General features: G+C 39.9%; 2 protein-coding genes across 7 annotated transcripts; one reads left to right on the forward strand and one right to left on the reverse strand.

The window, feature by feature from the left end:
• The first annotated feature begins 608 nt into the window (after positions 1-608).
• On the forward strand, positions 609-6643 carry LOC103997761 (zinc finger protein CONSTANS-LIKE 9). Of its 3 annotated transcripts, XM_065166086.1 has the most exons (6): positions 609-940; positions 1197-1289; positions 1742-2416; positions 3125-3349; positions 4534-4856; positions 5880-6643. In XM_065166086.1, the coding sequence occupies exons 3-6, from the start codon at positions 1841-1843 to the stop codon at positions 6007-6009; spliced, it is 1254 nt and encodes a 417-aa protein (XP_065022158.1). In that variant the 5' UTR covers positions 609-940; positions 1197-1289; positions 1742-1840; the 3' UTR covers positions 6010-6643. The 3 variants fall into 3 exon arrangements, with proteins under 3 accessions (XP_065022158.1, XP_018686646.2, XP_009417361.2); XM_018831101.2 differs by having other exon boundaries at positions 609-1289; XM_009419086.3 differs by lacking the exon at positions 1197-1289 and having other exon boundaries at positions 610-940.
• A 1028-nt stretch (positions 6644-7671) lies between these two features.
• LOC103997762 (uncharacterized) lies at positions 7672-12484 on the reverse strand. Of its 4 annotated transcripts, none has more exons than XR_010501372.1 (4): positions 10523-12484; positions 9645-9878; positions 8205-8309; positions 7672-8008 (listed from the first exon to the last, which is right to left on the reverse strand). XR_010501372.1 is itself a non-coding variant. In XM_009419090.3 (2 exons), the coding sequence occupies exons 1-2, from the start codon at positions 12371-12373 to the stop codon at positions 9744-9746; spliced, it is 1986 nt and encodes a 661-aa protein (XP_009417365.2). In that variant the 5' UTR covers positions 12374-12484; the 3' UTR covers positions 9388-9743. The 4 variants fall into 4 exon arrangements, 1 of the variants encoding a protein (XP_009417365.2); XR_010501371.1 differs by having other exon boundaries at positions 8093-8309; XR_010501370.1 differs by having other exon boundaries at positions 7672-8309.
• Between the last annotated feature and the right edge of the window lie 773 nt (positions 12485-13257).

The following is a 13257-nucleotide window of genomic DNA, read 5'->3' on the forward strand; positions in this document are numbered from 1 at the left end:
TGAGACGTCTCTTTTTTGACGGACGGCCAGGATGCGTCCGATGTCACTCAGCCCATCTTATCGACGAACGAGAAGTGCGCTTTCCCTGTTTGGTGGCTTGCACGGAACACCGGAGTCAGAATCTTAGTCACGGGGCATATATATATAGCACACTCGAAGTCACCTTTGCTGGTCCTTCAATAGCATAGTTTCTTTGGCACTTAGTTGCAATGATGTCATTGATACTGCAGCAGCCATCGATTATATCTCATATTTACGATCATGTAATCTGATCATCAAGAAATTACTTGATCTCTACAAGTTTCCCGTCGACGTTGCAAGCCTAAGCCCGGCCCAGCCCATGACAGTAAAAGAGGAATGGGGGGTAGAAGAGTCATTACGTGCACGGCAAAGAAAAGGTCGTCGTGGGTTCGAGAAATGGCCTGCTTCGATATCGCGGCGGTCCGCGGGGCCCGCGCAGGCCGCCACCTGATCCCTCCCGCTCGCGATTTACCCAAAACGCCCCCACGGAAGCGCAATAATAACGAAAAGGACGGGGAGCGAGGAAAACAAAAGGCACGCCTTCGGTCGCCTTTTCGCTGGAGGGCACTCACTACCTTTCACCGTCCCACCCTCATCTCGTACCGTCCCTTTCTTCAACTGGAGTTGTATGCGGGGCCCACCTGTGTTTCGCTACCTTCTCCATCTCCGGCTCCAACCACACGGCGGGTGCAAAACGGGTAGTTCAAAAACGAGTAGAAGTAGTTTGTCTAGTACACGGGAACCCCTTCCGGCTTCCTCATCCTGTCATCTTCCTCCCCGCCTTTCTTCCCTCCCATCTGTTCGTCGACGATTCCTCCCGTGTGGGAATTCGATTTTGCATCCCTCGTCTTCTGCTAGGGTTCCCACTTTTGTTCCGTGCACGGAAAGAGAAAGCTTTTGATAAGATCTCCATGAATCGGTAGTTTATTTCGAGGAAGCTTGTTGTTGATTCTCGTTAGATATTTTGCGTCATGATCAGTCGTTTCGCTCGGTGGATTCTTTTCCCCTTGATGTGGATTTCGTACAAGCTGTCCGTGTGTCTTTTCGTTCCTTGGATAATTAGCGGGATAATGACGCAGTATTAAGTGATGCATAGTTCAACCTTGGTCTTATCAGTTTACTTTTCTTAGATTTGATGGAAGTCGAATTTGACTAAAAAAAGTATCCTTTTTCAGATTCTTCAGTTTCCCAAACGTTGCTTTTGAGAAGCATGGAATCTTCTCGCTGGACATAGTAGTATTGCCGGTGAAGTTGGATTGTTCATGGAGGTCTCTTGCTTTTTCCGTATACGCTTTTAGATGTTAGGCAGCTTCCAAGATTCCAAGAAGTACTTTTAGACCATTGCCTTTGTGAATTTTCAAAGACAGGTTGCCAGATTGAAAGAAATCTATATAGTTGTGAGATTCCTAAGTGGAGATTTTATTACAATAAGATAAAAAATTTCGATTGGCAATTCGTATGTAAGCAATGTTGGGAGTTAGAGCGTTAACCTTAGCTCTTTGTTGTTATCATGATTAATGAACTCGGGCTGGCAAATCTTTCTTTATAACAAAATCTATTAATTGTGACTTTTCTTTTTGGCTAAATTCGAGAAAATGCATTGAAAAGTTCTCTTTTTGTTTTTACTAATTTGAAACCTAGCCAAGTATAACTTAGTAACTTATAACTTTTAGGTTTTTTTTTCTTTGGGATATATGCTGACATTGATCGAGTTTTTCAGGAGTATGCTGATAACTACGACAGTGAAGACATTCTTGTTAAACCACAGGAACAGGAGCAGAATTTGATTTGTTTGCTTGTCCTCTGAGAGTGAGGAAGCATGAGCCATCTTTGTGATTTTTGTGGGGAGCAAAGATCTGTCATCTATTGCAGGTCCGATGCTGCTGCTTTGTGCTTGTCATGTGACCGCATAGTTCATTCTGCAAATGCACTTTCTCGACGCCATTCGCGCACTCTTTTGTGTGACAGATGCAGCACACAACCTGCTTTTGTTAGGTGCATTGAGGAAAGTGTTTCACTCTGCCAAAATTGTGATTGGAATGAGGATGGTGGATCAGCAGTTGCCAAGGGACATAAAAGAGAGACAATAAATTGCTACATAGGTTGCCCGTCTGCAGCTGAGCTTTCGAGAATGTGGCCATTTTTTAAGGAGTTTCCTCCTATAGAGGATGCTGATTGTGAACAGGGATTGGGCTTGATGACCATCGATGAGAACAGTGTTACTAATTGTTGGGGACATCCGGAAAACAGCATTTCTGGTGCAGGCAAGCTGAATAATCCAGGAGCTTTTGATAAGTTTGATTCCTTGATTGGATCATCTTCGGGGCCTGCAATATGTTCGATGCCCTGTACTGCTGATCTGGTAGCTGGTTCAGTAGATTCAACTACACCTAAGGTGCATTTAGGTTTTAGTTCACTTTATTTAGCTTCAAATTTTAGAGCCCATCAATGGTTGCTGTCTTTTAGACAAAAATCTACTACAAATTCAATTACCAAATGCAGCTCTACAATTCAAATTCCTCTTTTGCCTTAACAGACTTGATACCAAGAGTTGACTTGAGTTTTATGTTCCAGATCTTTTTTTGTTGCCAGCAAAGATGTATAGTTGCTAATTTCATTAACAAGTAGTCTATACAGGATAGATTAATATGTTTAGGTGTACCCTTGATTACTCTGGTACCATTAATTACAGTCTACCAAAGTATCAGGTCTTCTGGCATTTTCACATAGCGAGAACCTCAGCCATGCTGCTTTTACACCTCATTCCTCATTTTTTGTTGCCAGAAAAGATGTGTAGTTGCTTTTCTCATTAATGAGCAGCCTACACGATATATTAATAGGTTTAGGTGTTCCTCCATTCCTCTGGTATCATAAATTACAGTAGATTATAGTAAACTCTCTTCTTCGGCTGCTGCAGAAGCTTCATTTGGGCTGAAGGATTAAAATTTGCTGAGAGAAACTGATTTGTAACTTAAATATATGATGCACTATCTGTGAGATCTAAGTACGGTCCTTATTCTTTGAGAAATATGCTTAAGTGCACTTCAATGTTTAGCTTCATATACCGATTCCAATTGCCAATAGCTTTTTGACTCATTTGCAGTTATCTTGTCCTGGGACAAATGATTCTGAATTATGCAAAGATGGTCTCCGTGATGATTTTAAATTGGATGATGTGGATTTGACTTTTCAAAACTATGAAGAACTTTTTGGTTTATCTCATAACCAAACAGGGCATCTTTTTGATGATCACGGAATAGATGTGATTTTTGATCCATGGGACACTTGTGCTGCCAATTCAAACTGCCAGGATGAATTTGTTGGAGAGGTACATATTGTCACTTTTTCTTTTGCACTTTCTGTTTTTTTAAGAGCAAACACCATCATTCTTTTATCTTTTAATTAAAATCAAACAATAGTTCAACAGACTCCACCAGCTACATACATCACCTAGTGTGCGCTCAACTTTATTTTGTTGTCATGCATGAAGTACTTCCTGCACCATGTTCTCTTTGGATTTTTATTATGGAAGAAAAGATGGTTTCATAGAAATTCATCCCTTCATTGAGGTTATGATTCTTTGTTGTTGTTGTGGCTTGTAAAGGTTGTCAGATTTCAAGTGCTTACTTAAGAGGAAGGAATGCTTTAAACTAGTTGTGAGTTTGTGAGGAACCTGAACTAACTGCTCGATGGAGATAAATGTTACAGTTTATGAGTTATAGCTTGAAAAAAAAAATTGTGCATGTTGTTCCATTTTTCTTTGGAATTACAAAAAAAAAAATCTTGTGTTCTACAACCATGTTAGAAGATGACATAATTTTGCTAACTAATTCATTGGCTACAAGCACACTTGTGGATTAGCAATTACATCTTGATTCAACCATTTCTTCTTCATCTATTCTCATTGTCTCAATGTCCTTGATAATTGCCTGATATTATCTATATGTCAATACCCTATCTGAATATCCCGATTACAATTGGTAAGAGATTTCATGCCACAATAGATTAATTCATGCAGAATTTAGTTGCCAACAATGGAAGGAACATTGTTATTTTACGCCTGCCCTGCTTGCTTCCATCACTGCCAATATGTTAGTCAAGCTCAAGAGTCATCACCTTGTATATTCATGACAACATGGTTTTGTGAAACACCTGATGAGTCTCATATTGAATTACCTGAGACAGATACGATGCTGTGCTGTGCATGGTTACTATATCCATTTAAAAAAAATGATATATGCATGACAGTGAGCAGCTATCATATGATAACATAATAGATGCTTCTTTGGATTACATAATTTAAAATTGATTTACATGGTAGTATGTATCTGTGTTTTGTTTTCCTAATTAACTGTTTAAGCAGGTTTTGCCAATTTTATCAACTGATGATTTCAAGTTGTGAACTACTTATCTATTTATGTGTCATCAAGCAGTGTACTTAAGATTGACAACATTTTTCACTCTTGTGGTCTCTTGTTTGTTCAAAATAATTGTCCCTATTATCTTTCCTAGGCATCTTCTGAGGGGCAGGTTAAGCCTTTGCCAACAACGTGTAGCAATGCAGTCTCTGCTGATTCTGTGATGTCAAATCCAGGACAAAATGTGGATTCAAGTATGTTTTTTCCAGCACGACAAGCCCACTCCTGTCTATCCTTTTCCTTTTCTAGTTTGACTGGTGAAAGCAGTGCCCGGGATTATCAAGATTGTGGTGTGTCATCAATGCTTCTTATGGGTGAGCCTCCAGTGTTCCCAGCTGGACCTGAGAGTTCCATGTTGCCTACAGCCAGCAGGGATAGCGCTGTGATGCGCTATAAAGAAAAGAAGAAAACACGCAAGTAAGTTTAGACTCTGGCAATACTAAAATGGATGTTATATCTGAAATGTAATTTCTCATCAAAGTTACTGAGCTTAATGTTTTCTTGAACTCCTTGATAACTGGGTTAGATGTACAGTCTTGAACCTTAATAATTAAAAATGCACCCTGCTCCAGTAGCCAGACCCATGACCTTAGAATTTGCACTTCTAAAAGCCCTGAGGCCTTGCGGGGAAAATTATCACATGAAATATTCATAACCGATGTCAAATTAATTTATAGTTTTAGCTTGTGTTGTTTTCTGTTGGCACAGTAAATATGGATTTTTTATGTTTGCATTATATGCAATTTAGTGTGTTCAACCACTGTTAGTAGGATATAAATGAACATGGTTGGCTGCCTAGCTGTGAGAGTACAACAGTGTAGTCATATATGAGAGTTATTTGTGTGGTTCATATATATCTAATCTCTGTCAATCTGCTCAAGATCTTACAGTTGTGCAGATTGAATAGTGATGAGAAAGAGTCAGTAAATGAGATTAAAAATAATCTGCTTGATTGTGTTTGTGACAGACAGGAAATTTAGCAATTTTAATAGCATTCTCATTTAGAGAATCAATCACCCATGTCAGAGAGAAGGTGGTGAAGCCAAATAAGCTCCTTGAGGCCAAAATCGATCTCTAGGAATAATATGCAGTATGAAATTAGTAAGCATGTTGTGTTGTAAAGTTACAAAGAACTGGACTCATTTGGAATTTTGTTGATCTGAAGTTCAGCAACTTGACCTATTTAATCATGAATGTATGAAAATTAATTAGATGTATATTGCTGCAAAAAAAAATGTTAAATAAAAAATAATTATCATGTCTTAATGAAATTATTTGAAGCTATATGTGATACCTCATTTTACAAATGAAGAATCCAATTTAAATATAATTATTATGGAGATAGTTGTTAGATATGGAGTGTTATTGTGATTGCTCATAGTATTTCAATGAATATGTCTGAAAAAATTCTCAGCAACTTCTTTCTTTTCCTCTGGACAGGTTTGAGAAAAAAATAAGGTATGCTTCTCGCAAGGCTATGGCCGATGTGAGAAGGCGGGTGAAGGGCCGGTTTGTCAAGGCTGGTGAAGCTTATGATTATGATCCACTTGCAAAGACAAGAAGCTGTTAAGAGCACAGCGTTATCTTAGTATAGTATAAAAATCAGTTGGTATATATTTGGGAAAACAAAGACGGATGTTGGTCACCCTTCCCTGGTGATTAATATGTTTATCAGCCTACTCGAAGAAATAAAAAGGAGAACAAAGAAAGGCAGTCTGATTGGCAGCTGAAAATATTCCAGTTGAAAGTGCTCAGTCCATGCTAAATTGCCGAGGCACATTCTGGAAATTCCCAACAATCTGATCCTGTAAATGTTGGCCTTTACAATGTTCGATAGTAAATATTCTACAACTGTGTAAACGGCAGCACATATTGGTTTAATGTTTACATGGTATCGATGCTGCTATACGTTGACTCTGATGACGAGTCTTATTCCTCTTCTTCCTTCGTTTTTTTTTTTTTTTTTTTTTTCTGATTCCACTTGAGGGTTAGCCGCCAAGCGACATGCTGCAGTGTGCTATTCCCAGCTTAGATATCTGATTCTGACATTTATACCATTCTCTATATTGTTTCATGTTAAATTTGCAGAGTATAACTCTGTTGTTGTAATCAGCAAATAGCTCTTTGTATCCATTCAAATGTGAAGGAGAATTTTGGATGTAACAAGATTCTTGGAAAAGCTATACACTTGGTTTTCGATGTCAGTGACTATAGAAACATAATGAACTGGCTCAATTTTTTTTCGCATCTGTTCACAGCAATTAGTTGATGCTGTAAAACTTTGCTTGTCCATCTCAAACACTTGACAATGTGTTTTAAGGTATTGAATGATTCCTTGATACAGAAAAGGCTTCCTTCTCCTTTGTGATGCTGTTGGTGATAGTTGTCTGACATCAATATTATCACATTTTGTGTGTCTTACATCATCTTAACACACAGAGGTGATGTGTTCTCATTGGTGATAAAGTCAAAAAATAATATAAAAATCGTAACATATCTAAACCACTCCTAATATTTTTACTAACATAATGGAATATATATATATATATAATAATAATAATAATAATATGTAGAACTTAAATTTAGAATAGTAAATATGAAATCACTAATTACGGAAGGATGCAGAAATGCATAAACCGAGCAAGCAAAAGTTTCGCAATCCGATTGACTTCCCTCGCAACTTTAATTATATATTAATCTTTATAATTAATTATCTTTAATATATTTAATTTTTATATTTTAAAAATTTATATTGACATTCTTAAGAAAGTAAAACCTTAATATAATATAAAATCAGTTAAAAGCATAGTGGTACCTTAGTATAGTATAAAAATCAATTAACATATATTTTAACGTTCGTGTTGATGATGACGGACGGTGTCAATGGTAACGAACAACGATGCCACTAAGAGCTATAAGTGACTATTGTGAATGAAAAAAATGACGATGAGATATGAGGACCTCTATGCATTTATGTTGACACCAACATAATTATAAAACGAATCTCACCTCTCGTCATCACTCTTCTCATTCACAATAGTCATCCATAGTCTCCAACGACGTCATCATCATCGTTATCCATTACAACCAATTAAAATGTTTAAATTATCTTTCTATCTTTTATTTTCGTATTTCTGTTGATAAAACTGACGATGATAAATAAATTTAAATATTTTAATTATAATTACTATAGATGTCAATATAATTTTTTAAAATATAAAGATCGAAATATTAAAAATAATTGACTATAAAGATGGATAATATGAAAAATTACGGTCGACAAATTGGTGGACAGAGAGCACTTAAATACTTAGTGGTCATATCCTCCTCTCTCTCATAGAAAGCTATCTTTCGTATCGTCAAACCAGCTTGGAGAACTCGAGCATCTCCGCGTCGAGACAAGGCAACAGTGCATCAGTATCTTGGACGAGCATTGCAGTACCCACAAACATAAGCATCTCCATGCCCACAGGTCAACTTAAAAAGGGGCATTGGCATCCAAACCTCTACATAAATCTCATTGTCTTCTTCAAGCTGAGAAGTCGCAAGTCCTCGTGCTATTATGAGACCTGCAAAATGTTATAGATGATTATTAGAAAGTGGTATATGCTTCCGGATAATATCAAATGTGATTGAAAAAGGTAATCCTGCACATCATAATTAGCTCAGTGAGATCAAAGATGATGTGCATGTCGAAGCTGACATCTCCTTGATTGCTAGTGTTCTTCGTTTCCACGAATTAACGAGGACCAGGAGCACACACACCTGATGATCCTTCCAACCACAACCAAAAGCATGACCATCTAACCACATCCTCCCTTTATGCATGAGAGATCATGTAGATCATATCATGTTGGTCCTGGAAGAAGTCTGCAAACAAAGAATGTTGAGTTACTTACAAATGTACAAGTCCCACACCTTGAATCAGCTGTACACCAACTGGTACTGCTAAGAAAAAGCAGAAAGAATCTATGGTAGCTGTCAATGAAATGGACTTTGACAAAATGCTGGTATCTCAAATTGACTTGTAAATTTCTCATTCATAAAATAGTTTTTCCAATGACATAATATTACAGAAACTCAGAAAGCAACCAAACACCATTTCAGCAAAATAATAACTGGTAAATTTGGTACCAGATCAGTTTTCCAGACAGACAGCTCCCAAGAACTGCTTATTATGGTCATTCCACCAGTAAAAATGAATCATAGCAGCTCTGACACCACCATGCATTTGAAATATGAAAAGGGAAACAGGGGAAGAATGAATGCAGCTGATTAAAAGAAATTCTGCAACCATAGTTTTGATAGTTTTCCAATACTTCCAGAAAGTAGATAAACCATAGAAAGCTTGGAACATGTAGATTTCAAAGTGCATGATCCACTAAATAATGGAACAGTAGAGAATCAGATCAGTATTGTTTAAGTATGTAGGGGTGGTCAGTCAATGCCCATGTGCTGTGGGAAGAAGAAAGGCACCTTTGGAGCTTCCATTCATTCTCCTGTTGTTGGACTGAACATGCAAACAAGCCTTTGTCGGTCTATCATTAACATAAATAATGAGAAACAACAACACAATTTTTCAGGCAAGAAGTGGAGGAATAGAACTCCAGAGTTCAAACAATTGCAGCCACATCCTCCAGACCACATATTTCTTAGTTGCCAGAAACTCCCAATTATATGTGAATGCTAGGTGTCTCAAGTCCACCAAACTTAATTAATGTCATGTGAGGTCTTGGTATTTAAACAATTAAGTGGAGCCTTGGTATGCAGTAAGATGCTCTCTCAATAATCACTTCCTTTAGCTGATGAAACTTGTATCCCAAGCATGATAAGGTAATCTCACAAGTTATTTAGTCCCATGCTCAGTGTTTCCATCCCAACCAAGTGACACAAATCTCCTAATTGTGTTTACACATTGTTTTACGTTCCAAAAAGGAAAACAAAAGGCTTAGTTTCAAGCTAACATGAATATCTTATTTTCAAATGTTTAAAAATGCTAAGATGAACTTGTTCTTACAGATCCAAATATTGCAACACTTTATCGCTCTTTAATGACACTAACTTACTGCTTGTGTAAGACTCGTACAAGGAATGTACAATTTTTTCATCAACCAAACGACAAAATGATCGATACATACAAAATCCACATCCTAAAGAATAACTGACCCCTAATAAAATGGAACGGCCAACAAAAGATAAATATACCACATCGGTCCAGTGACTAGAAATCTCTGACATGCTCCTGAAATGATGCTAAACAGTCTGCATAATCTTACTTATATGAAGGTATGCTCTTAATAAGAACTAGCTGCTGCTATTCTCTTTATCAGTAACCACAGATTCTCTGCCACTTTCCTCTTTATCAGCAAGAACAAACTCCACATACAAGTTCTTCAAAGCAATGACAACCGTCATAATTAGCGGACCCATTATGGCTCCCTGAAGGATGATAAACAAAAAAGGCTACTTAAGATCTGCATATTAATGGGCATAGATACAAAGAATAAAAATACCAATACAAATTTAACAAAGACAATAACCAACCTGTAAATGCAAGAAAAAAGAAAGACTCCTAACAGGATTACTGGCAAAGAGAACACAGTGACAAAGTTCAAAAGAATGAAATCGCATGATTGTATATTGTGCCCTTGCAAGAAGTAGCAAGATATACAAAGTGAATCTGCATTATATTTGTTAAAATCTAAATTCTAGCAAGAAAATATTGTAAGGATTTGTTGCATGATCTCAATACTCTTCTTAAGTTATTGCCTTGCTTTTGTTCGAAAATAAGATTGTTCTCTTTGCAGAGATTTTGTTCCTTTGAACATGCTCATATTTAAATTTTAGCAGCACATGACGTCATAAGATTTTTTTTCCAAGAAGAAGTTTTAGTAAGCCAGCAATGTGTTTGCTGTACCATGTCCGGCATTGAGGTATGAACGGATTCAATAATCAGAATCTCATGACAGACATCTCTTTTCCTCAGAAAACATCCAAAACCTCAAGATTATTATCATGTAATTGTGGCAGAGATGCAAAGCGAACAAGGCAACCAATAGGGACATCATATGATGGAATAGTACCTCCAAAGCATTAGGGAACAATGTCATGCCACCAATGATGCTAAGGCCAGTTAGATATGCATTATGCCCAGGTATATCCTCCTGAAGCACCGTAGTACCATAATCCATCATCATAAGGTGAATCACCGTGACCACAACCGCCCATACAAATTTGCCTTCCATGAACAACTGAACCACAGCAGGGATCGTTGACAGCCAAAGTGGGAGTATAGGCACCAACGAGCTAATAAAAGCAAGGAGAGTCGAGGTATACACGAAATGAACGGAGCAGAACCTGAATAGCAGCCATGTTAGAGAACCTTGGAAGATTGCAATCTTCGCTGTGGCCAAGAACACACTGCTGATGGCATGGTTGATAACCTCGACACAACGTACTCTTGCCCATTTTGACATGGGCAGCATATCCATGACCTGCTCTGTCACCCCGCCTGACTCCGAGGTGATGAGATAATACAACACCCACAGGAAAACCGTCAACTGGGAAACAAAATTCAATACTTCGGCTGCACCCGAGGCCAACTTCAAGGCAATGGATACCATTAAACTAGCACTGCCACCGATGACCGAAGTACTACTTGAAAGAACCCGCTTTGAGATTTCCATCCCTCGGAAAGCAAGCCCTTTCGCTGTCACCACCAGATCCTCTCTGGTGATCAGCAATTCCCTGAAGAACGAGTCCAATTCCTTGTAGATCTCTGCCCAATCGTGATTCTTGAAGTGGATGCTCAAAGATTGGAGCTTTACGCTGTAAGGATGCTGAGCCGAGGCCATCAAAGAGGTGGAAGCGCCTCCCGAGGGGTTCCTGGATCGACTGATCAAGAATTGCCGGAAACCATTGGCAAAATCTGTAAGATTGTATTCGACCGCCAAGCTATCGATCTGCTGCCAGACAGTATCGTAGAGGTTGGCCGAGTATTGATCCACCAGGCCGGGGATATCGTTGTCGTCCAACCACTTCTTGAATCCGATCCTCTCGGCGTAATTGCTCTTCTGGACGTGGGATTTCAGCGATATCACCGCATCCTTCCCTTCCACTCCGATCTTGTAGGAGAAGAAGATGCCTCCGGCCAAGGCCCCGATAATCATCCAGACGATTAAGCTGACGGCGATTATGGTATTCAGGTGCTTGAGGATGCGTTTGGTGAAGAATCCGCCACCGCCCCGCTCGGAGGGGCGTGTGGAGGACCGACCGCGAACGAAGCTGGCATTTTTTACGGCGGAGGTCGCGGTGGGGCTGGCCAGGAGGAGACCGAGGGCGAATAGTGCGACGGTGGCAGCGGGGCCGAGCTGCTCGTGAGAGATGATGAAGACCCAGAAGGAGACGAGCCAGCGGATGAGGCGGGAAAAGCCGACCTTGCGGGAGGACCGGAGCTTTCGGCGGAGGATGGCGGTGCGGAGGTCGGCGAGGGTGTCGGCGGAGGCGCGGACGAGGGCAGCGGGGACGGCAAGGAAGGCGGGGGCGAGGCCCAGGTGGAGAGGCGGGGACCAGAAGTCGACGAGGGCGCGCTGGAGCTCGTGGAGGGGGATGGAGCAGAGGAGCGCCCACTGGAGGGGTCGGACGAAGTCGTGGAGGAGGCGGTAGAGGCCGTAAAGGAGGAGGAGGGTGAGGGCGAGGCCGGCGTGCGCCATGGCGATGTAGAGAGCGAGGCGGGCGGCGTCGTGGGAGGACTCGACTGAGGCCGCCTCGGGGGACGGAGGCGGCGGTGCCTCCTGGCGACGACGGGGATGAGGAGGTGAAGATGGGCGGGAGGGGGGAAGCGAGTCCGGCGGGCGGCGGAGGGAGGCGGCGCGGAACATCTCGGACCAGGGGACGTTCGGGTTACGGTTGGACGCGTAGGGGACGAGCTCCATCAATGGCGACGGCCTCAGCCTCAAGTGAGTCTCCTCTCTCTCTCTCTCTCTCTCTCTCTCTCTGCCCTTCTCCCACCTGTCCTTCTTAAGCAAGGAAACCGAGGGAAAGGGGGAAGGACAAGACTAATAATGGCTGGCTTGTTATAGAAGTAAATATAAGAGATTCTTTTTAATGACATATTAGCACAAATTGATTTATAATTATTATTATTATTATATATATATATATATATATATTTATTTATATTTATATTGTGGGAGGATAGCAGGAAGAGATGGATTACAGGGGGAGGGAATGGCCTGGTGAGTGGCAGTACATCTAATACATAAAAATTAGGGGAGCAGGTGATCCTTGTAAGGACAAAGGCACACTAGTGTAACTTGACTTACTTTTTAGTTTGGATTAGGTACCAATACCACTTTTTAATGGCTTGATCATGTAATATTAGCAGATCTTTAGCTTAGTTCGCTAACGACCAAAAATAAGGCAGGTCCATTCCAATAGGCTATCGATGCTGACCCAAAGCTTATCTCGGTCCACAACAATTATTATGAGATGAGATGTGGAGGAAGAGCATCGCCTCTTTTTTTAATGACGGAGAGAGCACACCTTCCAATTATAAGCTACAGTTGAAGTTATTTTTTTGAGATAATCGAAGTTGAAATATTTAATTTTAATTCTTCTTATACAGTTAATTTCATCGATAAAAAAAATCAAAAGTAAATAAAAAAAATATAATTTAAATTATTAATTTTATAAAAAAAAACATTTTATCTTAATCGATTTTTTCTTCTTCTCCTCTTTCTAATTTGCTCGTTCCTCACCGTCTCCCGCATCTAATTGTCCGTCGCACTCGCCGCGTGCCTACCTAAAATAGAGAAAT

This window comes from Musa acuminata, chromosome BXJ3-9 (genome assembly GCF_036884655.1).
Source record: "Musa acuminata AAA Group cultivar baxijiao chromosome BXJ3-9, Cavendish_Baxijiao_AAA, whole genome shotgun sequence".
NCBI lineage: Eukaryota > Viridiplantae > Streptophyta > Magnoliopsida > Zingiberales > Musaceae > Musa > Musa acuminata.

Bases quoted from the DNA above. Each gene is read 5' to 3' on its own strand.
- LOC103997761 (XM_018831101.2), top strand. From the start codon at position 1,841: ATGAGCCATCTTTGTGATTTTTGTGGGGAGCAAAGATCTGTCATCTAT. The intron at 2,417-3,124 runs GTGCATTTAGGT...ACTCATTTGCAG, and splicing joins TAGATTCAACTACACCTAAG to TTATCTTGTCCTGGGACAAA. The intron at 3,350-4,533 runs GTACATATTGTC...TATCTTTCCTAG, and splicing joins AGGATGAATTTGTTGGAGAG to GCATCTTCTGAGGGGCAGGT.
- LOC103997762 (XM_009419090.3), bottom strand. From the start codon at position 12,373: ATGGAGCTCGTCCCCTACGCGTCCAACCGTAACCCGAACGTCCCCTGG. The intron at 9,879-10,522 runs GTACTATTCCAT...ATCATCCTTCAG, and splicing joins TGTTCCCTAATGCTTTGGAG to GGAGCCATAATGGGTCCGCT.